The sequence below is a fragment of the Setaria italica genome, chromosome VIII, assembly GCF_000263155.2.
Source record: "Setaria italica strain Yugu1 chromosome VIII, Setaria_italica_v2.0, whole genome shotgun sequence".
NCBI classification, from domain to species: Eukaryota; Viridiplantae; Streptophyta; class Magnoliopsida; order Poales; family Poaceae; genus Setaria; species Setaria italica.
Window position 1 is genome coordinate 85,998 of NC_028457.1, and position 22,996 is coordinate 108,993.

Consider the following 22,996-nt stretch of genomic DNA (forward strand, 5'->3'; position numbering starts at 1 on the left):
ACATTATTAAGTAAGCGTGGGCCCGTTTTATTCTGCAACCAGGAATAAATCTTTTGTCCCGGTTGGAATTACCAACTGAGACAAGTTCCAACCGGGACAAGGGGGGTCTTTTGTCCCGGTTGGTGGCTCCAACCGGGAAAAAGGGGGGAGTGTCGGTGGGATTTTTTGGAGCCGTTGCAACCGGGACTAATGGGGGGACTAAAGCCATTTTAGTCACGGGCCTAATATTAACCGGGATAAAAGAGGTTGGATGAAGGTGAGGTGTTGCCGGCTAGCTCCCAAGGTATGGTGAGTAGTGGCAAGTTTGTGAGGGATGCAATCTTACCTCCGCAATGGAAAAGATCAACTTGTTGAGATGAGGAAAGGGCTTGAAAGAGACCCAGCATATTGGAAGTGAGTTGAAAAAGACTTGTATTTCCAATAGGCTTCTCAAGGGAGATGTAGGATTCATTGCGGTAAATCTTAACTTTCGATAAACAAATATCGTGCCATCATTTGGTTTGCCTCACTTGTTGAATTCTAGATTTTATTTGTGATTCTGCTTTGATCTACTTGGGGTGTGCTTATCTTGAATGCAGGGACTACTTAAACCTGCAAGAAATCCATCTACAGGAGTCACTCCCCAAGTTTGGTTGGTGCTAGAAGTCAAAGAAGGTCTCAAGCAACACTTAGTGCCACACTGCAATAGACTGGTCCAACCGGTCTGATGAGCAACCAGTTTGACCGGTTTGCCCCTTGTAGTGAAGTTGAGTGGGTTGAATTTTATTAATTGATTGATTCGCCTATTCAACTTTACACAATAGTGAGGTTCAGTATCCGACGCTTTTACAACTTTACTTCGCCTCAATGCAACACAATAGTGACACGCATCCTTTGACTCGACACCATTCAACGCATCAGACTCAGCCGTGATTTTGTTGCCTAAATTGAAAAACCCTTTTCTTATGGTTTTCTATGGTTTTGAGGTCCAAACCAGAAAACCCTCCGCTGATGGTTTTAAGGCCCCAAAACCATCAATCCTATTGTTTTGAGGCTAAAATTAGCAAACCCTCTTGCACACCTTTCAAGCATGGCTAGCTGCTATTTTTGTAGCCAAACCGGTCAAAAACCTTACTGTCGATGCATGTCCAGCCTCTGCCAAGTGCCACGACACCTTTAAGATCTTTTGCGCTCCCGCACTCGAGCAGCCTACCTGAACTTGCCATCACCTTATTCCTTGACTCACTATCTTCATCACCATGTACTCTTGCTCTTCATATATATGGATGATGTAGATCAATATGATTGTTGGTATATTTAATGATTATAAATAAATCCGCAAGCGCACGGATATACCGTTGTAGCATTTCACCCAAAATTATTCCGAAGGGTATGGTATTTCCCAAAGAAAGATGGGTATGTCAAAAGAGTTTACTATGCATATGAGTATACAATAGATGGATAAAGACAATACTCAAGGTAGGGGTAAGATAGATAGATAAGTAGTGTGACACACATTGGATTCATCTTAAGATAATTAAGCTAGGGAGAAGGACTAAGATTTAGCTCTAGGTTCATATGTACTTCCTATATACTGCACAGATCATACAAGCATAATATACATATACATTGTATAGAACTTAGGCCTATGCACCTAGGCACACACGGGGAGACAATACCCGTGCTGGTTCTGCCCAGCAAAGTTACTGCTAATTTACGAACTCCTATAATGTACCCGAATGTGGAGGATTACAAAGGAACAAGGCTGTCACCACCTGCAGCCTACCTCTGCGGCCCGTGGAACAAACTTATATCCAATGAAACTAAGTAATCCAAGCACCATGCTTGCATTGTTAACAACACTCCAGCCGACCCGAGCCATTGTGACAAGGGTTGAAGCCGCCATAGACATGGCCATTGAACCGATGCCGTAGTATAGATCAACTAAGCTATACAAGGTATATATGCATACAAAGTATGTACTGAAGCATGGTCTCAAGGCATACATGAGAGTATATAAGCCTATGCTACAATAGCAAGGGTATACGACTAGCATACGAGTGTATAAGCCTAGAACATCAACATAGCAAGGGTATATATCTAACTCATGCATATAAGAACCAAGCACAACACTATATAAAGAAGATGTATACTTTGAATAGAATAAAGTCAACCTAGGAATAAAAGATACAAGAGCCATATCCTAGACTCCAAGGAGACCTGGAACCTGAAGTAGAGCTACTCTAGCCTAACTCCACTATCTTCGAAACTAAGAGGGAGAGAATGAATCACTAGTTGTATGGTCCTAGAATGGAGCCCCTCTCCTCATATTTATAGGCTCCAAGAGGCGATTCTGCGAGGGAATCTTCAGGGAATATCCCTTAACCGACCTAAACCGTCGACACATGGAAGCTGGAGACAAGAGGGGACAAGGGTGGTTTTGCCAAACCCTTGGTTCGGCCGACCCCCTATGGACCCCCCTTGCAACCGCCTTTCTCCAGGTGACTACTTGGTGGGTCCCAATGGTGGTTGTGTGCGTTATCCGGTGGATTGAGGTGGTTGTGGTAGTTTGTGGGCCCTTCAATCCATGGGATGCACACGTGGCAACCTCCCATAGGTCAGAAGCGTGTTTCTTGGATCAATAGAGGGTGCTTTCTCCATCCTTTTGTGCTATTCACCTGCAACCAAATATTCTCCAAGGACAAGTGGAACTACATTATTCGAAACCAAATATGCGTGTAAGAAATGCCAATCCTCCTTTATTCTTGAGTATATTGACGGTCATATTTTGTACTTAACGACCGTCAACAATGATCTCATGCGAACTCCTTGGGTCCTTCGGTCGCAAGCCCTATGTCCACCCTTCACCGCACAAACTCTCTCGGCATGAACACCTCTCTTGACCTTTACCTCAGCCGCTGACCACCTTGTTGTATCCAACACCTGTACATCCAAGTCAAAAGATACAACATACAAGATATGTTTTACATGGATCAGACACATCACAACAACACAACTCACGCAACACAACGCATACAGTTAGAGCCATTAGTATAAAACAAGCACATATGAAATATGGACTCTACCGATGGCCAAAAGCTTCAAATCATCTAGTCAGTGGTCTCTTGTGAGTTTAATTTCCATCGAAACTCATCCTGGTCTGGTCAACACAATGTTAGCAATTTTGTGGAAGTGATTCGTTCCATGCTACTAACTTAATGAGTGCTCAAAACTTTAGGAACAATAGCTTGTTTGTGTCGTGCAAATAATAAGGTACCAATCGAATTTGCTTGTGACCCATCTTTGACCGTGAAAGTTGAGGAAATCACTTTTAATCTTTATGAGACTCGCCTAGCTGTCACCTGTCTGACCGGGTAACAGTTTGTCTCCCTAGCTAGCGAATTGAAACAAAGGCTGGCGCAATTCCAAATGAAGTCGTCGCTCCAGAACCCAAGAAAATTAAGTTAAAGCGTTGTTGGTCAGGCAGACATGCATGCACACCAATGACAATGAATGGAGCTGCACAAAGTTTATTGCTAGCTCTTGAATAATCTGAATCGATGGATCGGAGCAGCCATGCATCCTTCTGCTGCTGCTGCTTCTTCTTCTTTGATGCATACATTGATGGAGAAAGAGAGGCCTCACAGGAATGCATGGATCGGAGATACATAGTAATAGGCCAGGAGCCCCCAACTTCCATGAATGAGTGACGGCATCTGTAACATGACGGGTCACTAGCGAGATAGCTTGCTTGCAGCTTGCCAACGTACTTGTACTGCTGTACAAGGCTGGCCGGCGACGGACACGGCACAGTGCCCCCTGCATGGTCTACTCGATCTAGTCTCTCTACTAGAAAGTTTACTTCGTGGCATCAAATGACAAGTGTAAAGATCTATTGATCAATCAAAACTTTAGCAGCACACTGAACGATCTTAGCTTGCAGGAGCACATAGATTAAACCCAATGCAAACTAAGGTTTGCAGCCTAGCTAGTACGCATGCATGTAACATCCCGTGGTTTTCACGAGACGTTAATGTGTGAAAAAACTGAATTTCAATTTTTTTTATTGAAAAGTTTGATAGTGCTTGAAACCATAACGATGTCTTCTTTGAATTATCCACAAATTCTTAGATTTAATCTAACATTAATTTGAACTCTAGCTAGGTTCAATATTGTTAGTGTGAAATTTGAATATTATTATATTTGATTTGGATTTAATGGAGTGTGTTTCAAATTTGAAATTTAATTTCAGACTTGAAACTAAAGATATCCTATCCTAAATCTAACTTGGGCTCTAACCCAGCTAACCCCGGCCGGACCCAACCCACCTAACAAACCCGGCAAACTAACCTAAACCAGCCAGCTAACAACCCGGGCCGAGGCCTGCCAACCGTTCAAGCTGGCCCAGCCCAATGCACAAACCGCCTCCAACCAGCCTCAATGACACGTGACCCCGCTCACCAGCCACACACCCTGTGTTCCCCTTTCCCCTACCAGCCAACACGTGCGCGCGGCACACGCCGCGAGCACGAACGCCTTCCCCGTCGCTTTTGCGTTGGCCATCCCGGATTCATGCCACGCCGTTGCTCCACATCGCCCACCGTTTGTTGCCCTCACTGCACCCTAAACCTAGCCGTGCTTCCCTCGCTCTCGGTTGCCGCTATTCCCAATCCACCGCCACTACTTGCCTTGCGAAGGATAATTGAAGGAGAGGACGGGGAAGAAGGAGCTAGAGAGGAAGAGGAACGCCGGAGCTTCCCCAGACGCTGGAGAACCGATGCCCTCGCTGCCCCGATCGCCTACACCGATGTTGCTGCTCTGCCTGCACTGCGTCGCCTCATCACGGCAATGACCCGCCAATGCACTACCATCCTATCGCCCTTGAGCCTACCAGGTGGGCAAGGGACTATCACAAGGATACATGGAGTTGGATTTTTGGACACGAGAATTCGGTTCATTCCAACGCACGTATACACATAGGGGGAAAGGAGCAAGAAGAGAATACAAGGAAAGGAAGATAGTGTGCCCACATTTGGGAGGGCTTCTCCCAAAACGGCTTCACCGGTGAAGCCAAAAATAGTGGCTTCACCTGGCTTCTAGTTTATTTTGGCATCGGCTTACAAAACGGCTTCATGCATACAGTGCCTTGTTTTGCGCAAAATAGGTGAATCCAAAGTTAAGATAAGCCCTACCAAACGGTCCTCAGCTAGTTCTATCATCATCACCTTATGATGTGGTATACCCAATCAGAAGTCTTCCTTCATAGACACAAGTTAGCTAGGGCATACTCTCTCTCTCACACTCACTAGGCAGACAAACATTGAAAGGCTTCTGTCGCCGATAGTAAAAAGGAAAGAGGTTTAAAGAAGAGGAAATTCAAGGGCCGCCGCCCGGCATGAATAATGCATTCAAGTATCCCATGAATGTCATGCCAGTAGCAAGGGACAGCAGGGCGCAATAACGTATCCTCCCTTCTTGTCTGCCTCCCTCTTCTATTCCCTTCTACACATTCAAGTTAGTATTTATCTCAGCTCGGTCCGGTCAGTCATTTACTCCCTTTCTTCTTAAGTAAGGGATATCTGCAATGCAAGTAAGGATTTTCAAATACCAACATATATACATCTCACTTTGTAATATAATGGTATTATGCGTGTAAGTTTTATGCGTTTTCATACTTCCCAGCAGGTGCCAATTGCCATTACATTTTATCCTGCTTACTGCCTGATGTGGCTAATAAGGTACCACACATGGCATCCAACATGGCTTTAATTTGCTCGTCTTGTGTGACATAGGGAATACTAAAGATCTAAGCTCCATGCATCAAGGAACTCGACCGGAGAGTCACATAGGGCAGCGACGATGTCAGCCAAATTTGGAGAAGATGGGAGGGCCTCAGTGTTGGAAATATTGTTAACATGATCTTCTCGGTTAACAACCGAGATGAACTTGGGGGCACATACCACAGCTCCATGAAGATGCACCGCTCAAAGCCCGCTCCACCATCATCACGGCCATTGCTTGGAACATCTGGAAGACAATGTTCAACGGGAACATTGGCTCGGTGCCCGCCTGCATCCGTGCCATCGCGAAAGACAATGACCTCTGGGTTCACTGCACAACACGTAGGATGCTACCTACCTAAAGATGTGGAGTTTGTCACTTTGTAAAACTTAGGGCGCGTTTTAGGATTCTGGGCCCTGCCCTGCAGCTCCTATATAACTATAAGGGGTTGGCTTTACTTTGAATCACGTCAAGTTCTTTCACATTTAGCTAAAGATCTAAACACCGATCGCTAAGGGAGTTGGAGGGGTAGAAGCTCGAGCTCCGCATCCGGGGACAAAGTTGCTGGCGTCCAGAAGGCCTCCGCTACCCATCACACATCACCAATCATCAATAGAGATCTACTATACATCGACAGCTACATCAACTCAAGGGACTCAAATAGCATTGTCTAATAAGATCAAATCTACCAAAATTCGATCGTAGTAGTATATCAACATGTGCTAGACTATGTGATCCTATATGTTTTTATATGCTACTTATGTTCATTAGCTATATTAACATTTAGGCACCAAAAGCCAAAAAAAAACCACAAACAAGATTTTATTGGTGATTCAAGCTCTAATAATTAAGACATATGGTGTTGTCTTCTGAACTAATTTATTATTGTTATACCATACATGCATGATCTTGAAATTTGTGCATGCAGTTATTTATAAAAAAAAAGGAAACTGAGAGTATGGCCTTATCAATTTGTAAGGGTAAAAATGTACTCAAGATAGGATGCCCATTTGAATTTTATGATAGGATGACCATGTTAATGCATGCAATAACATATATGATCGAGAGCACTTGTATATATGTAATTGTACGCAAGGAAACTATATGTAATGTATGTGTATCCCATAAAATTAAAGAAGGCAAGAGCAGGCAGCTTTTAATTACTTGCAACAGAGCTTGTAAATTTGGCTCTGCACCGCCAATTTACTTCGCACGGGGGCATGCAGCACTAGTAGTGATACGACTGTAGCAAGCAGAGCAGGCCTGTGGGCGTTAGTTGTTGGTCAAAGAAGCTACTAACTCTGGGCTGCGCCAATCTGTCTCATCTCTCGATCTCACACACGCTGCTGCATGCCTGTGCCCTAGAGAGCTAGCCTTCTTCTTCCTCCTGTCGGCCCACATCACTCGCTCATCACTGCATGCGCGCATATGCCCTAGCTAGTATTAGTTGCTGCTGGGGCTGGCTAGCTTTCCCTATATAACTGATGGCCGGAGGATCACCCTTCTTCCATCCAACCAACTGATGGAGTGGTAGTTCATGCTCGCAGACTGCTACTTGATCATCAGGCATAGTAGCTACATATATAGCAGCTAGCTAGCACACACCTTGATCGATCAATTATATTCATTAGTAGCTAGCTAGCAGCTAGGAATATATATAATGCCTCAGACGCCGTCGACCCGTTGGTGCCCGACTCCGGAGCAGCTGATGATCCTGGAGGAGATGTACCGCAGCGGCGTGAGGACGCCGAACGCGGCGGAGATCCAGCAGATCACGGCGCACCTCGCCTACTACGGCCGCATCGAGGGCAAGAATGTCTTCTACTGGTTCCAGAACCACAAGGCACGCGAGCGCCAGCGTCTCCGCCGACGCCTCTGCGCCCGCCACCAGCAGCAGACCCAGCCCGCCGCCGTGGCTCCTCCTCCCGGTCCCGGTCCCGGTCCCGGTCCCAGTCCGGCCGGCGGCAGCAGCGCCGCCGGTGTGCACCCGGCGGTGATGCAGCTGCACCACCACCACCCCTACGCAACGTGCAGCTTCATGCCGCACCACCCCCACCACCTGGTATGTATATATGTGTATGTGGTATTAACTTGTCAAAGCAATTATTCTCACCATGGCCACCATATGTACCTAATAATTAATCGATCGATCGACAGGGGGGCTACTTGGGGCACCAGCAGCAGCAGCAGCAGGCAGCCACCCTTCCAGCTGTTCCGGCAGCTGCAGGAGCTGGAGGCAAGGCTATGCTGAGCAACCATCAGCAGCCGGAGTGGGAGACGATGGAGCACTGCAACGCCACCGCATCCGGCGGCAGCTCCGACGAGCTGCCGCCATGCTGCCGTCGCCCTCTGAAAACCCTGGACCTCTTCCCCACCAAGAGCACTGGCCTCAAGGACGAGTGCAGCAGCTCCAAGTCCTCCTCCTGCTCTACATCCACCAACTAATAATCTAGATTATATATACTCCACATTATTAATTATTATTTAGTTTCTGATGTCATGCATGTCTACCTTACTTCATCGATCTACTAGTAGTGCTTCCATCGATTTGCAAGCTTAATCGTACGTACCGGTCATTATTCCAGCATTATTGTGTTAGTTAACGTTGTAACGCTAGCTAGCTAGTAGCTAGCTGCTTCCGTTGTCAGCTTCAAGTACCTCCATATCCATCTACCTGCTGGGTTGTTTTATCACATTGCATCATTGCAATATATATGATCCATTTACTCAAAGAAACAACGAGTGCCGTCTTGTATCATTCTTGATGCTGCACCATTATTTGCTACTAAGACTGCCCATAAATATTATGTCGATGATCATTCTTGATAATTGGTTTCGTTTACCAGTTGGGCCACCGATACTGTCCCAACATCTAGCCCAGCCTACCAATTATTTCGTTTCCTTTTTTTTTTTTGCTTTTTTCACCCAGCCTGCTCCGTCACTCCTGGCCCGGCCCGACACCAGCCAAGCTTCCTTCAATTCCACCAGCCCAACTCCAAATATGCCTACTTCATAGCCCACAGCAACATCAACGTGGGGTGGTAATGGATCATGGCTATCGTGCCTTCTTCACAATCCAACTCAATTCTATCTATCAGTTCAAAATCATATAATCTTATAACCCGGTCCTTATTAAACCCGATCCTTAAATTTGCTAGGCTAAATTATAGGACCCTTTACCACCCCTATGCCCCTTCGCTTCGTGGCCCAACCCCTACGCCCTGTCCCACGCGCACTTGGCAAGCCAGAGCACCCGATCAACCCCATGCACCTGTAAATAGGGCCCCTGGGCCTCTCCTTTACCTCGCCTCGCCACCCCACATGGGCACACCCCATCCTGGTCAGCTTTCATGAGAGCTCAAGATCACCACCCTACCCCTTTTCTACAACCTAGGTGAGCTCAACCCGCTGCCACCTCTACCACCCCATCTTTCTCACCCCTAAGCATCCGCCTGCCACTCTACACTACTAAAAAAATGAGCTTTCATCTACTCCCTTAGTACCGATCATATTTTGATCTATTTTGGGACCCCAGAGGCCTTTTAGTATCGGGTCGTAACACCACCCGGTACTAAAGGGGTACTAAAGACTTTTAGTACCGGATCATAATACTACCCAGTACTAAAGGGGCACCTTTAGTACCGGGTGCCCCTTTAATACCTAGCCGGTACTAAAGGCCCTCCACATGTTAGAAAAGCGTATCTACTTCCATCATATACGTTGTGTAGGTGGGATGGCAAGGAAGGCTCGCGCGAGGCTTGATATCGTGGGTTCGAATCCCACGAACCGCGCACGACACGAGGCTTTATTTTTGGCGCAAAACATGTTAGTGTTACCAACCGGTGCTAAATGGATCCATAACCGGTACTAAATGGCCCCCTTTAGTATCGACATAGCAATACCGGTTGTACAACCGGTACTAAAGGAGGGTTTGGAACCGGTAGTGAAAGCGAAATCCCTAGTAATGCTAATCCTCCACCACCAGCCATCCTTGGCGAGTTATCACCCAAACAGACAAGTCCACGACCGCACTCTCACACTGGTAGAAAACTCACCTTCCATCCACCTCCTTTTATCCCGGTTAATATTTGGCCCGTGACTAAAGGTTTAGCAACCGGGACTAAAACTCAGACACTGACGGGGGCTCACCAACCGGGACTAAAGAGCCCCTTTAGTCCCGGTTGTAAAGGTCAGTGGAAAAAAAAAGGCCTTAAGGGACCTTTTGTCCTGGTTGGAAACACTAACCAGGACTAAAGCCCCCCCCCCTCCCCTTAGTCCCGGTTGGTGTTACCACCTAGGACTAAAGCCCTCGACCCTTTAGTCCTGGTTGGTAACACCAACCGGTCCCAGTTGGTATTACCACCTGGGACTAAAGGGTCCCCCATGGGTGGCTGAAAAAGGACTAAAGCCCTCGGACCTTTAGTCAACCAGGACTAAAGGGGGTCTTTAGTCCCGGTTGGTAACACGAATTGAGACTAAAGGGTTCCTCACGAGTTAATACAAAAGGATTGCATCCCCTGTATAGTTAGATGTGCTGTGTAGGTGGGATGGTAAGGAAGCTATGCGCGAGGCTTGAGGTCGTGGGTTTGAATCCCATGCACCATGCACGCGCATATTTTTGCGTGAAAAATCACGTGATTTGTGACTTGTGACGTGTGGGGGGGCCTCCCGGGAATTTCTAATATTCAACCAGGATTAAAGGAGGTGGGGGTTGTGCCTAGCATGGCGACCTCTTTAGTCCCAATTGGTTTTACCAACCGGGACTAAAGGGTGTCTTTAGTCTCGGTTGAGTGATCCGGGACTAAAGATTCCCCTTCGTCTCGATTGCTTTATCCCTGATGAATTTTCGAAAGATTTACTCCCTACCAACTGGGACTAAAGGCGAGTTTTCCACCGGTGTCACCTCCCTTTCATGAGTACTAAAAATGCCCCTAATAAGCACCATCCAAAATCTTTAATGGACCTTTTATGCCCTCACCTCCAGCCACCCCTCTATAGTTCTCCATTGACAACGATACTCATCAAGCCATTTTTGTCATCCTCCCATCTACCCTCAGCACCCAAGTGACATCCCGAACCTCTGCTGGAGTCGCCGAAGGGTGAGGTCCTCGCATGAAGCGCCACGGTGTGCTCACTGTGGTGGTGACCAAAATGCAGGCATCGACGTGGCCACCACGGGCTCCCAATGCACACCTACACCATACCTCTCGTTACATACGAAACAGAATCGGAAAAGCGAATATAGCAATTAATTTGTGTCCTAACTCTTGTCACACATAATGCTAAGGCCAATTCCAATGGAAGAGTCCTGGCTATATGTAGTCCTGGATCATGGGCCGACAGGGGCTTGAAGCAATAAGCATGGGCCGGCCGTGCTACAAGCTCGATGGATCGATCCTGCTGGCTGCTCGATCCTCTAGCGACTAGTGGCGCGTCGTGGTCATGGACGACGATGCCTCTCCCAGCTCAGGCATCGTCGTCTTCCTCTGTGATGTGATGGGATGGGATGGTATCCACTTGCATCTATCTATCATCTCCTAATAATTACTGGTGTATGTATATATGCGTGTGTGTTGAGAGGGAGAGGGAGAGGGAGAGGGAGAGAGTAACAGGGCATATACTACACCAGTGTACTGTACAATTACCCTCTCCTCCGATGTATCTGTATGATCCCTGATAGATCCATCTGATCTCCTGTGTCCTGATCGATGTGTCCGTGCGTCCTCCATCTCGATGGTCCTGCTGCTGCTGCAATCCCATCATCAGCAATATAATGGGTAGGTTGAGTGATGAGCCTCCATGCCATGGCCATACCACTATGCACGGCCTGCTGATAGAGAGCTGCTGCTAGGATAGATCCATGGAGGATCTCCGAATGAATCACCACTAGTATATATTCAGAAGAAGAAGCAGGCAGCAGAGCAGGTACGAGCTGCTAGGAATTGAATTGAAGAAGCTGCATCCACCGCCCGCCGCCAGGCCGGCCATCAGATCGATCGAGCAGCAGCTACCTTTGCTGTTGATTTGATAATTAAACAACGGGTCGTCAACCAATTCAATTCAATGGCTTCCAAAGGTATGTACGACGTATGGATTTCGATCTTTTCGTTAATTGCCCCTTGCTTGTTGTATGGAGACCAGATCAGATGGAATAATGGAAGTTAAATCATCTATAATTATAATTAGTTAATAATTGGATCATATCCATGCATAGCATAACGTTATCCATCCCCCTTCCCTGGAGGCCAGGTCAGGTGCTGCTTTTTCGAGCCCATTATTTAAATAAATAAATACAAGCCTTTCCTACTACCTGCTATATATTTTTCCTTTTCCCAGATTTATAAGTAAAGAAATAGAATACATGCATGCATATATATGGACACTTTATTCTGATTGGTCCACCAAATTCTTCCTTATCCGATGCCATGGTCTAATGGATATGTGCCAATTTAATCTGGACAGCCATCCCATCCCTGTCCAACTGTCCATCCCCATCACCTAGCTCATTTTGCTACCAAGGCATGTTGGAACAAATGAATTCATGTTTACCAACAATTCTTTTCAAATTCCTACAGAGAAATTTTGGAGAAAAATTAATACGACGTCCAACCGCACTGTTCTGTTTCCTATGTTTTCCATGCAGTACTGTGTATTCAAATAAAAACTCATTTTCAATCTTTCCTGCGTTTTGCAAACATATAGGATACATTTTGAGAATTTTGTGTTCTAAAAGATGCTTAAACCGAAAGTAGCTACGTAACACATACTCACTGCTACAGAGAGCATCACATATATAAAGGTCGGCTCCAAACTCACTACTACATACGTACATGCAGAAGCTGGCCGGATCCAATTCCACGCCTTTAACTTTTTTTCTTCTGATCCGTATCACATGCATGCATCTTTTTTCATCTTTACAAAATATGCCTACCATCCATTTCATCTTACATTTTTCCATGTCGTTCTAGTCCTGCCGTTAAGGAAACGATATTTGAAATTTCCTGTTTCTTATTTGTACTTCCTGTTAGTGTTTAGCCGTTAGAGAAATTTTTGCTTCTTTTAAGAAAGCTAACGATTACTAAACCAGTGAGCAATAAAATATTAATAAGCACTAAAATAACTCAAGGTCCTTGGGAGAAAAAGACCCCAAATCCCAAATACCCACGTGGCACCATTTCCTGACAAGGAAAAGGAGAGCAGGAGCAAAGGTGAGCTGGATCAAAGGCAGTGGGGAGGTGATTAATGATATAAAGGCCGGTATATTGCTATATGTTAACAGTCTCATAGCCGTAGGTTATCTTATGCAATGTCACATATGATTTTGCTGATGTGGAAGAGAGCGAGGAGGGAGAAAGAGGTTATTGTTTTGCGAACAACCGACTTATATGTTATCACTACTCTAACATTGTATGAGTTGTAGTTGCCATGCAACTAACTCCATCCACAAGAACCTGATATTACCAGAGACAAAAAAATCAAACTATTTAGTGGTTGTCTGATAAATTATCTGAAAATTACGTGTTAATAGAAGATTACCAAGAGACAGCTAAAAACACAAACTCAAATTATTGCTGTGGTTGTCTGATAGGAGACAACGTCGATGCAGCTGTCTTAAGTTTCGGATCCGGTGAACATGCAGAGTATTTTCCTTAATTTTAGCAAGTTTTGTGTGGAGTGAAGAAGCGAGTGATGACGTGGCTAACTAATGCAGGACTTCCGCGCGACTCCCGTGGGTCCCTCGAGGTCTTCAATCCCAACGCCGCCTCCGCCTCCGCCGCCGCCTCCGCCTCCTCCGCCGCCGCTTCCATCCGGCCGGCGAAGCCAACCTCCCCATTCCTCCTGCCGCCCCCAGCGGCGGATGATGCTGCTGCCGTGGGCCGGGCCGCGCAGAGGGCCGCCGAGTGGGGCCTCGTCCTCCAGACCGACGACCACACCGGCCGCCCCCAGGGCGTCACCGCCCGACCCTCCGGCGGCTCTGCTTCTGCTAGTACCCGCACCAGCGACTCCCTCGACGGCATCCCCAGGGCCCTCCCCCGGGTTTCGGAGGAGCTCCGCGCCGCTCTCTCCGCCTTCCAGCAGACCTTCGTGGTGTCGGACGCCACCCGCCCCGACCACCCCATCCTTTACGCCAGCGCCGGATTCTTCAACATGACCGGCTACTCATCCAACGAGGTCGTCGGAAGGAACTGGTCCGTCTTCTCTTCTTCTTCTTCGCCTCCCGCTCCTGCATTAATTTCCTCTTCCCATTATTATTATTATTGTTATTATTATCAATTAGGAGGAAGTAATTAATAAGGAAACTGCATCTGCATACAGCCGCTTCCTTCAGGGCTCCGGGACGGACCCTGCAGAGATCGCAAAGATCAGGCACGCGCTCGCAGCTGGCTCAAACTACTGCGGCCGTGTTCTCAACTACAAGAAGGACGGCACGCCATTCTGGAACCTCTTGACCGTTGCCCCCATCAAGGATGAGGATGGCAGGGTCCTCAAGTTCATCGGGTCAGCGCTTTCTCATCATATGATATCATTATCAATTATTATGCCACTTCATCATCCAGCAGTACTCCAATGTACCCTTGACTGTGTATTGGAGGAAAAAAAAATCATCTTCTCATTCTAACGTCACCATATCACAGGATGCAAGTGGAAGTGAGTAAGTACACTGAAGGGACCAAGGATACAGCAGTTCGCCCGAATGGATTGCCAGAATCACTAATCAAATATGATGGTACTACTACTAGTTAATATGTTAGTTGACATTTCCAAATTTAAGTTTTTTCCATACCAGCTGTAAGTCTATGTATGTATCTTTCACAAATTCAAGTTGCTATCAAGCTGAATGAAAAAGAATAATAATATTCACTGCAGCAAGACAGAAGGATCAGGCCCGTAGCTCTGTCTCTGAGCTTCTTCTTGCCCTCAAGAATCCACGCTCCTTGTCAGAATCAAGAAATAGCACCTTTAAAAGAAAATCGCAGGAATCAGAAGTTCCTGGCAAGAGAAGCTCTGAAAGTGGATCTCGCCGCAACTCTCGAAGTGGAATGAGAAACTCTCTGCAGAAAATTAGTGAAGTGCCTGAAGGAGGGAATAAAACTAGAAAATCTGGCTTGCGTTCATTTATGGGGTATGATAACAAATAAATCATATGACATAGTCACACTGTCACAGCAATTTGATTTCATAGTTTCCTTGTGTTCCTTGTATTTGTTCACATTTAATTTTTCTGTGCAGTTTTCTTGGTATGGGCCATGGAAATGTAGAGAAGAACATGCTGAAACCAAGAGATGATCCGCTACTTGACAGTGATGACGAAAGACCTGAAAGCTTTGATGACGATTTCAGGAGGAAAGAAATGAGAAGGGGTATAGACTTGGCTACTACACTTGAACGTATTGAAAAGAATTTTGTCATCACCGATCCGAGGTTACCTGATAATCCAATTGTAAGACAACAACTCAGATCTCTTTTGCTGCTGACACCATTCTTCTTTCTATTGACATATATATCAACTTCCCATCAAACTATATCCATTGTTTGGTCCATGTTACAGATATTTGCGTCGGATAGCTTTTTGCAATTGACAGAGTATAGCCGTGAAGAAATATTGGGAAGAAACTGCAGGTAAATGATGACCTTTCAACTGTTTAGAAACTACATATTAGGAAGTAAGGAGGCCTGTATGCTACCTCCCTTCCCCTTGTAATTTTTCATGCACTGTTTAATCATAGTTAGGCACAGTGGCAAAATCTTCAAACTGTTGTTTGTTCTGCAGTTGTAGTGGCTAATGAATGCATTGACCTATATTTCTCTTGCAGGTTTCTTCAAGGACCTGAAACTGACCGTGGGACAGTAAAGAAAATAAGAGATGCCATAGATAACCAAACAGAGGTCACCGTTCAGTTAATAAATTATACAAAGAGCGGTGTGTAAGATCATGATGCAGTTTATGTTCATTCCCAAATATATTTTTTATATGGTTACGAGTTCAACTAGATTTGCATGTGTTTATTTATCACTTGAACAGGCAAAAAATTCTGGAACCTCTTTCACTTGCAACCAATGCGTGATCAGAAGGTACTACAATGTGGGCCATGGGGATACTTTCCTCCAGATTTTTGTTTGCAACTTTTTCACTAGAGATTTGAGATGTATCATATTTGACTGTTGACCAGGGTGATGTTCAGTACTTCATTGGGGTTCAGTTAGATGGAACTGAACGTGTTCGAGATGCTGCTGCAAAAGATGGTGCCATGCTGGTTTGTATCTACTTTACTGAAGACTAGCATATCTGTGCTCGCTATTGAGAGCAATTGTGATTGCGTGAGATACTAGATTGATTAGATTAAACTAGGGTACAAGTATATATAGGCAACCCTGAGATCGATTTATAGAATCAGATGATCAGATCTCAAGGATATGGTGCCTATCCTAATCAACAGGAGGACCCGGACTCGTGATACCATGAGAGCAATTGTGATTGCGTGAGATAATAGATTGATTAGGTTAAACAAGGGTACAAGTATATATAGGCAACACTGAGATCGGTTTATAGAATCAGAACAGATCTCAGGGATATGGTGCCTATCCTAATCAACAGGCCACGGCAAGGAGCCGGCCTTAGCCCAGGCGTGGCAACGCCTATGGGCCTACACGCACACAGCACATACATATATCTAACAGCTATCACAAGTACCAGGAAAAGGAAAAAAAGATGAAAATATCAGATATATCTGCGGTAGCTAATATGTTATCAAAGCAAGCCTTCTGTAGTGCGTGCTTGCAATATTTATTAGCATTTAGCACCATCTAGCATCTATTAAGTATTTAGATATCTTAAACCCTGGTGGTCAACACTGGTACTAGTAAACTTGTGGTATTATGACATCCCAAAATGTTCATAGTTGGCATCCTTTAGGTCAGTTAATTCATGTTCTGGTGACTTCCCTCGCTCCTTAAATGGCCTGCCTTTTGTTTTAGTTTGTAGAAAATAATTTTCACCGCTAAATTCTGGGTACCTTAATTTCTAAATTTCCTTGTCCAAAAGCATAGTTGTCTTATACATTAACCTGAATTGTTCATTTACCAGGTTAAGAACACTGCAGACAATATTGACGAGGCTGCAAAGGAACTTCCTGATGCTAATTTGGTCAGACTAAATAAATACTCATTTTGTTAATAAAACTAAGTATGGTTGGGCACTTCTAAAGGAATTTTATGGTCATATTAGAGACCGGAGGATCTATGGGCTAATCACTCAAAACCAGTCTTGCCGAAGCCACATATGAAGGATACTGCATCATGGAGAGCCATCCAAAAGGTATGCCATACGCCTATACATATAGCTACTTTCATGCCATTTGTGAGGCTACTGGATGAAAGGGAACAGTCATAGAGACACTTGAGAGAGGGACTGGCATGCATTCTGCTGTAGAATTTAGTAGTCTCTGCAGTATATATGCCTAATCAAAAGATCATTGGAGTACGTACACCATTTTTGTAATCTCCCAGATGGATCATGCTATTATTTCTTGTAGGTTCTTGAGAGTGGTGAAAGCATTGATTTGAAACATTTCAGGCCTGTAAAACCTTTAGGATCTGGTGACACTGGCAGGTAAGTATTTCTTTATTTTGGTTTCAGTAATATTAAAACAGTTTCCTAGTTATGGTTTTAAACAGTACACATGTGCATTATTTTTGAATTGCAGTGTCCACTTGGTTGAGTTGCGTGGCACAGGTGAATACTTTGCCATGAAAGCTATGGATAAAAGTGTGATGCTTAACCGAAACAAGGTAGGAGTAACAAATTTCATCACGCATGAATTTTGTTACTACTATCTTTAATTGTTGCTTTGCTTCATGTATCTGTCTCTCTAATACCTCTAGGTCCATAGAGCTACCGCTGAACGACAAATCCTTGATATGTTGGACCACCCATTCCTTCCCACATTGTATGCATCATTTCAGGTTCGTTGCAGAAATAAATTGTCTATGCTATCATGATACTCGACTTGTTAATATTTATTCTACTCGCCTTTATTCTGCTTTTGTGGATGATACTCTGATTTCTAGCATCTCAATATTGCCATATATATGTTGCAGACCAAGACACATATATGTCTTATTACCGACTACTACTCTGGTGGGGAACTTTTTATGCTCCTTGATAGGCAACCTATGAAGGTTCTAAAGGAAGATGCAGTCAGGTGAACATGGTCTTTGAAACTGTTTCTTTCGCTTAGATTTTGTGGCTCTGGCTCTTAATTTGGTGGTTGTTATAGTAGGAGACAAGAAGCATTGCTTGATATACTGCTCCATGATTGTTGCAGGTTCTATGCTGCAGAAGTGGTAACAGCACTTGAATACCTGCATTGCCAAGGTAGCCATATACACCATACCAATTATATACATGAAATTCTCTCCGAATAGTGGTGGATATTAGCACGTCTATCAGCATGGATCAGTATTCCATAACCATACTTGCATCTGCTTATGACTTTCTTGGCCAACAGTAATTATTTGCCCACCTCCCGAATGCATGTTTTGGGTAAAGGAATTAACCATTCATGAAAGTGATGGGCTTCCTTAGCTGACAAGAGGGGAGAGGGGGGGGGGGGGGGGGGTCCTTGCTCTTGTTCATCACATTTTACTGAAGAAGGCTGAAAAGTTTACTTTTTGTAATTGTCTATGGCCCATGCCACGCTTCTTATTTCTTTCTCCCCTCAGGTATAATCTACCGAGACTTAAAGCCGGAGAACATTTTACTTAATAGAGAGGGGCACATGTCCCTGACAGACTTTGATTTGTCATGCTTGACATCCTGTCAACCACAGGTAATATATATAACTTGATTATCAATACATCTAACAGGACAGTGGAGCGCCATGCCGCCATTGTTTTAACTTGTCAATCTCTTTTTTTGTTAGTAGCAGTTGATAACTAGTCCTGCTGTTTGATATGACAGGTGTTTCTTTCAGAAGAGAGCGATAAGAAGAAAAGGAGGAAGAGCAGGGGTTCTCCCATATTCTTCGCTGAACCAATGCGAGCATCGAATTCGTTTGTTGGTACAGAGGAGTACATTGCACCTGTATGTATATTTCGTTAATTTCATTCTGGCTGGCATTTCATGTCTGTATTTTTGATGGGTGATAGTGGGTCATCATCAGTTGGTATACATGTTGCAGGAGATCATTACTGGAGCTGGTCATACAAGTGCTGTGGATTGGTGGGCGCTAGGTAGCCTATCTCATCTTGCTTGCGCTAAACAAAACAAAACATATGCTTGACATGCTGAGCATGCGTATATGTTTGTTGGTATCAGGGATCCTTCTGTACGAGATGCTGTATGGCTACACACCCTTCAGAGGGAAAACGAGGCAGAGAACCTTTGCGAACATTCTGCACAAGGACATGAGATTTCCAGCGAGTATAGAGGTGAGCCTGGCTGGGAGGCAGCTCATGTACCGGCTGCTGCACCGGGACCCTGCAAACAGGCTGGGGTCGTACGAGGGCGCCTCGGAGATCAAGCGGCACCCCTTCTTCCGCGGCATCAACTGGGCTCTCGTCCGGGCCGCCACGCCCCCCAAGCTCGCTCAGGTGGAGGTGGAGGTGGAGGTGGAGGCTCCTCTGCAACTGCAAGAGACAGCTGCTGCTGATGCTCTCACTGATATGTTCTGAAAGGCTGATGAATGAAATGAAGCTAGTAGTGCGTTATGTCAGTATTGTGTCACTAAGTAAGTAGATTACCAAATAAAAATATGGTAAGTTGGCAGAAAGAAATCAATTGAATTATATTGATGGTCAACTTGGCTATGTGGTTGTTGGGCAGGACTAGCAAGTGCTAATGTAATGTGATGTGATGCTCCAACCATGGGGAAGGAACAAGATACTCATAGAATAGATGCTTACAGGAAACCAATCCCATACATTACTGCTCCGTAGCTACTACTCCCTATGTACTTACTCCCTCCGTTCTTAAATACATGCAGTTGATGTTTTACTCCAACTTTGACCAACAATATCTATGGAAATCTATGGAACGAGTTAGTTAACTAAAGTAAAATATGTATTGTTATGTCTATTGTCAAATGTATTTTAGATTTAACTTGTTAAATGTATTTTAGATTTAACATGTAGATTTATCTATTTATAAAAATATTTGTAGAAAAAATGAATAGTCAAACAAATGAAAAAAAATTAACGGCATCATATATTTAAGAACGGAGGGAGTACCATACGACCAAGAGGAAACATAGTCAAATGTATTTTAGATTTAACTTGTTAAATGTATTATCTTGGGCTGGAATGCTGGATTGGGCTGGGCTTTAGAAGGAAGAAGAGGAAGGAAGGAAGAAGAGAAGTAGAATAGAGTAGAGAAGCCAAGCCAAGCCAAGGGAACCGAACCGACGACATGGCGCCGCCGTCCCGGTTGCTTCCGGCGACCTTGCAGATTCTCCGCCGCCGCTGCGCCTCCCGCTTCTCCACCGCCTCCTCCCTTGTCTCCCCGCCGTCCAAGGCTGTGCTCTACGACGAGCACGGCGCCCCCGACCAGGTGCTCCGGGTGGCGGATGTGCCGCCCGTCCACCTCGGCGACCGCGACGTCTGTGTCCGGATGCTGGCCGCCCCCATCAACCCCTCCGACATCAACCGCATCGAGGGCGTCTACCCCATCAGGCCGCCGCTCCCAGGCGCCGTCGGGGGTTGCGAGGGGGTGGGGCAGGTCCACGCCCTCGGCCCCGCCGTCACCGCCCCGCTCTCCCCAGGCGATTGGGTCATTCCATCCCCGTCCTCATTCGGTAACCCACCCCTCTTCCTTCTTCTCCCTGTCTCGTCTCGCTTCGGGAACCTTCTTATGTCTTGATGATCAACTGAATTTGGCAGGGACATGGCAGACGTACATCGTCAAGAACGAGAGCGTGTGGCACAAGGTCCGCAGCGACGTGCCCATGGAATACGCCGCCACCGTCACCGTCAACCCCTTGACCGCGCTCAGGATGCTCCGAGACTTTGTGCAACTCAATCCTGGTGCTCGCTTCGCCAACTTTTGCTACTTGCTAGTACTTCCTTCCCTTGCCAGTTGGCACACCACTCCCCCACAATACTCATGGGCTCATGGCCTTCAATTTCCACTGGCAGGTGATGCCATTGTCCAGAATGGCGCTACCAGCATTGTCGGCCAGTGCGTGATTCAGCTCGCCAAGGTACATGGAATTCACACCATCAACATTATAAGGGACAGGTTACTCTCCTTTCTTCCCCAAAATAATTGGGATCAAGGATTATGTTGCTGTCTTGGCTTTCTACATGATTGTGGCAATTTTCTTATATATATGCTTCCCTCTTGAGGTGTTCACTTTCTTACTTTATTAAGTAATCTGTATCTGAATTGATGCAGGCCTGGCTCAGAGGAAGCAAAAGGTAAACTCAAACAACTTGGCGCAGATGAGGTGTTCACGGAATCTCAGCTAGACATGAAGAATCTCAAGAGCCTGCTGGTACTGCTTCACTACTTGCCTTTTCAAATCACTCATCATCCTTGACCTTGACAACTACTAGTATTTTTTTTACTTGCCTATTCTTCACAAAAATCTGTGCGCGGCCTGGTAAAAATTGAAATTATTTGCTTTAGACAACTGAAAAAGTGAAAACAGACTATTTGCCAAACTTAGGAAGGTTAGGATCTGAGGTTGACAAATGCAGTTTGGATTAATTTATGCAAGCCCAAGCTCAAATGCAGTGACAAACATGAGTTCCCTTTTTTTTGGCTGCTTGTGCTATTACTGCCTGATACTGGCATACGGCTTCCAGTTCATTCCTCTATAAGAATTAGGTTTGCTTAGAGTTTGAACCAAGCCCTTATCTATTTAAATGTTTTGTTTTGTGTGATGTTAGGGTGCTTTTCCAGAACCTGCATTAGGATTTAACTGTGTCGGAGGAAATGCTGCTTCTCTGGTACTCAAGTTTTTGAGGTAACGTGTTGAATTTGACAAAGTTAGAATTTTTATTTCATGCAATAGCCATAATCCCTTGTTCTTTAGGCAAGGAGGCACCATGGTGACATATGGCGGAATGTCCAAGCGACCTGTCACTGTTCCTACTTCATATTTCATTTTTAAGGTCTGTACATCAAACCCGGCTTGTGAATCTTGTGCTTCCCAGTTTTGCACTACATAATACCATTAGGCCATTTTAAATTCTTTAGTGCAATAGTAAAGTCCCTAGTTTATGTGAGAATGTCTCTGCATCAAAATTGTCACACCTGGATAACGGCACTATCTCTCAGTAGATGAGAATGAAAAGAATTGTGAGCATGTTAAGACAATGAAACTATTTGATAGATGATTTCTTCCAGGATGGTTGTATTGATTTCCGATTTTTTATATGGTATACTGCCCCTTACGAGTCTCAGATACTTAACGCGACACAATGCTTTGAAAGGATATTTCCATGCGAGGGTTCTGGCTACAGAAGTGGATGAACTCAGATAAGGCAGAGGATTGCAGAACAATGATAGACTACCTCTTGGGCCTAGTGCACGAAGGCAAACTCAAATACGAGTATGTGATGCCTTTCTACTCTTATTGGATTGCAGTTGATCTTTTTTACATGCTCTCTCATCTGGAGGGCATTTCTGTAGGAGGCATAAAGATAGAAATGATTGATATTCTGGAACATTAATTTGCGTGCAGGATGGAGTCGATTCCATTCAGTGAATTCAGCTTGGCTCTGGAGAAGGCCCTGGGCAAACATGGAAGCCAGCCAAAGCAAGTTGTGAGGTTCTGAGATGAAAGATGGGTGTCAAGTGTTAGGCAGAGCGACTTGGAGTTGTACTCTGGACACAGCAGCTTAGCTAGATTTATCTGCGATCGAGTTCATCTTGTAATGAAATAGCAGTTGTACACAACCGCGACGATCGGGCCACGCCTGAAGGTTTCGACGAATTATGAGTGTGGATGTTGGTGGATGCCATCGTGGTGAGCAGAGTGGTGAGGTCGCGTTGAGATCCTAATCCAACCGGTAGGATGTGGCAGTTCTTGAGTTGAGTGGCTACCCGTGTTGATATCACAATCCAACCGGGTGAGTTTATTTTGTTTTTCTTTTTGTGAAACAAGTTTATTTATCATTATCACTACATATACCATAATTAGCTAGACATATGAGAACGAAGCGTTGTATGTATGGTTAGGAGAGCTAGCTGTTGTACACCTGTGTGCATGTATATCAACATCTACGTGGTGCA

At 45.1% G+C, this 22,996-nt stretch overlaps 3 protein-coding genes across 4 annotated transcripts; all 3 read left to right on the forward strand.

Moving 5' to 3' along the window:
- Positions 1–7,292: 7,292 nt before the first annotated feature.
- Positions 7,293–8,464, forward strand: LOC101781034 (WUSCHEL-related homeobox 3A). The gene is made up of 2 exons (XM_022829426.1): positions 7,293–7,822; positions 7,918–8,464. Exons 1-2 carry the CDS (start codon positions 7,421–7,423, stop codon positions 8,203–8,205), a joined length of 690 nt encoding a protein of 229 aa, XP_022685161.1. The 5' UTR covers positions 7,293–7,420; the 3' UTR covers positions 8,206–8,464.
- A 2,871-nt stretch (positions 8,465–11,335) lies between these two features.
- On the forward strand, positions 11,336–19,762 carry LOC101781435 (phototropin-1A). The gene is made up of 21 exons (XM_004978359.4): positions 11,336–11,836; positions 13,472–13,949; positions 14,077–14,259; positions 14,397–14,488; positions 14,629–14,884; positions 14,992–15,202; positions 15,311–15,381; positions 15,576–15,682; positions 15,785–15,834; positions 15,933–16,016; positions 16,847–16,906; positions 16,988–17,077; positions 17,295–17,371; positions 17,466–17,550; positions 17,644–17,724; positions 17,860–17,963; positions 18,087–18,136; positions 18,484–18,590; positions 18,722–18,844; positions 18,942–18,993; positions 19,079–19,762. Exons 1-21 carry the CDS (start codon positions 11,824–11,826, stop codon positions 19,432–19,434), a joined length of 2,730 nt encoding a protein of 909 aa, XP_004978416.1. The 5' UTR covers positions 11,336–11,823; the 3' UTR covers positions 19,435–19,762.
- A 312-nt stretch (positions 19,763–20,074) lies between these two features.
- Positions 20,075–22,913, forward strand: LOC101781841 (enoyl-[acyl-carrier-protein] reductase, mitochondrial). Of its 2 annotated transcripts, none has more exons than XR_002678949.1 (8): positions 20,075–20,552; positions 20,638–20,781; positions 20,893–20,995; positions 21,152–21,251; positions 21,649–21,725; positions 21,795–21,873; positions 22,166–22,313; positions 22,446–22,913. XR_002678949.1 is itself a non-coding variant. In XM_004978360.4 (8 exons), the coding sequence occupies exons 1-8, from the start codon at positions 20,168–20,170 to the stop codon at positions 22,537–22,539; spliced, it is 1,101 nt and encodes a 366-aa protein (XP_004978417.1). In that variant the 5' UTR covers positions 20,086–20,167; the 3' UTR covers positions 22,540–22,913. The 2 variants fall into 2 exon arrangements, 1 of the variants encoding a protein (XP_004978417.1); XM_004978360.4 differs by having other exon boundaries at positions 20,086–20,552; positions 22,195–22,313.
- The last annotated feature ends 83 nt before the right edge of the window (positions 22,914–22,996 follow it).

What these genes read in the sequence shown, in the direction of transcription:
- LOC101781034 (XM_022829426.1), top strand. Translation starts at nt 7,421, where the DNA reads ATGCCTCAGACGCCGTCGACCCGTTGGTGCCCGACTCCGGAGCAGCTG. An exon ending in CGCACCACCCCCACCACCTG is followed by an intron (nt 7,823 to 7,917) that starts GTATGTATATAT and finishes ATCGATCGACAG; the next exon opens with GGGGGCTACTTGGGGCACCA.
- LOC101781435 (XM_004978359.4), top strand. An exon ending in AGGGTCCTCAAGTTCATCGG is followed by an intron (nt 14,260 to 14,396) that starts GTCAGCGCTTTC and finishes ACCATATCACAG; the next exon opens with GATGCAAGTGGAAGTGAGTA. An exon ending in ATCACTAATCAAATATGATG is followed by an intron (nt 14,489 to 14,628) that starts GTACTACTACTA and finishes TATTCACTGCAG; the next exon opens with CAAGACAGAAGGATCAGGCC.
- LOC101781841 (XM_004978360.4), top strand. Translation starts at nt 20,168, where the DNA reads ATGGCGCCGCCGTCCCGGTTGCTTCCGGCGACCTTGCAGATTCTCCGC. An exon ending in CTTTGTGCAACTCAATCCTG is followed by an intron (nt 20,782 to 20,892) that starts GTGCTCGCTTCG and finishes TTCCACTGGCAG; the next exon opens with GTGATGCCATTGTCCAGAAT. An exon ending in CTGGTACTCAAGTTTTTGAG is followed by an intron (nt 21,726 to 21,794) that starts GTAACGTGTTGA and finishes CTTGTTCTTTAG; the next exon opens with GCAAGGAGGCACCATGGTGA.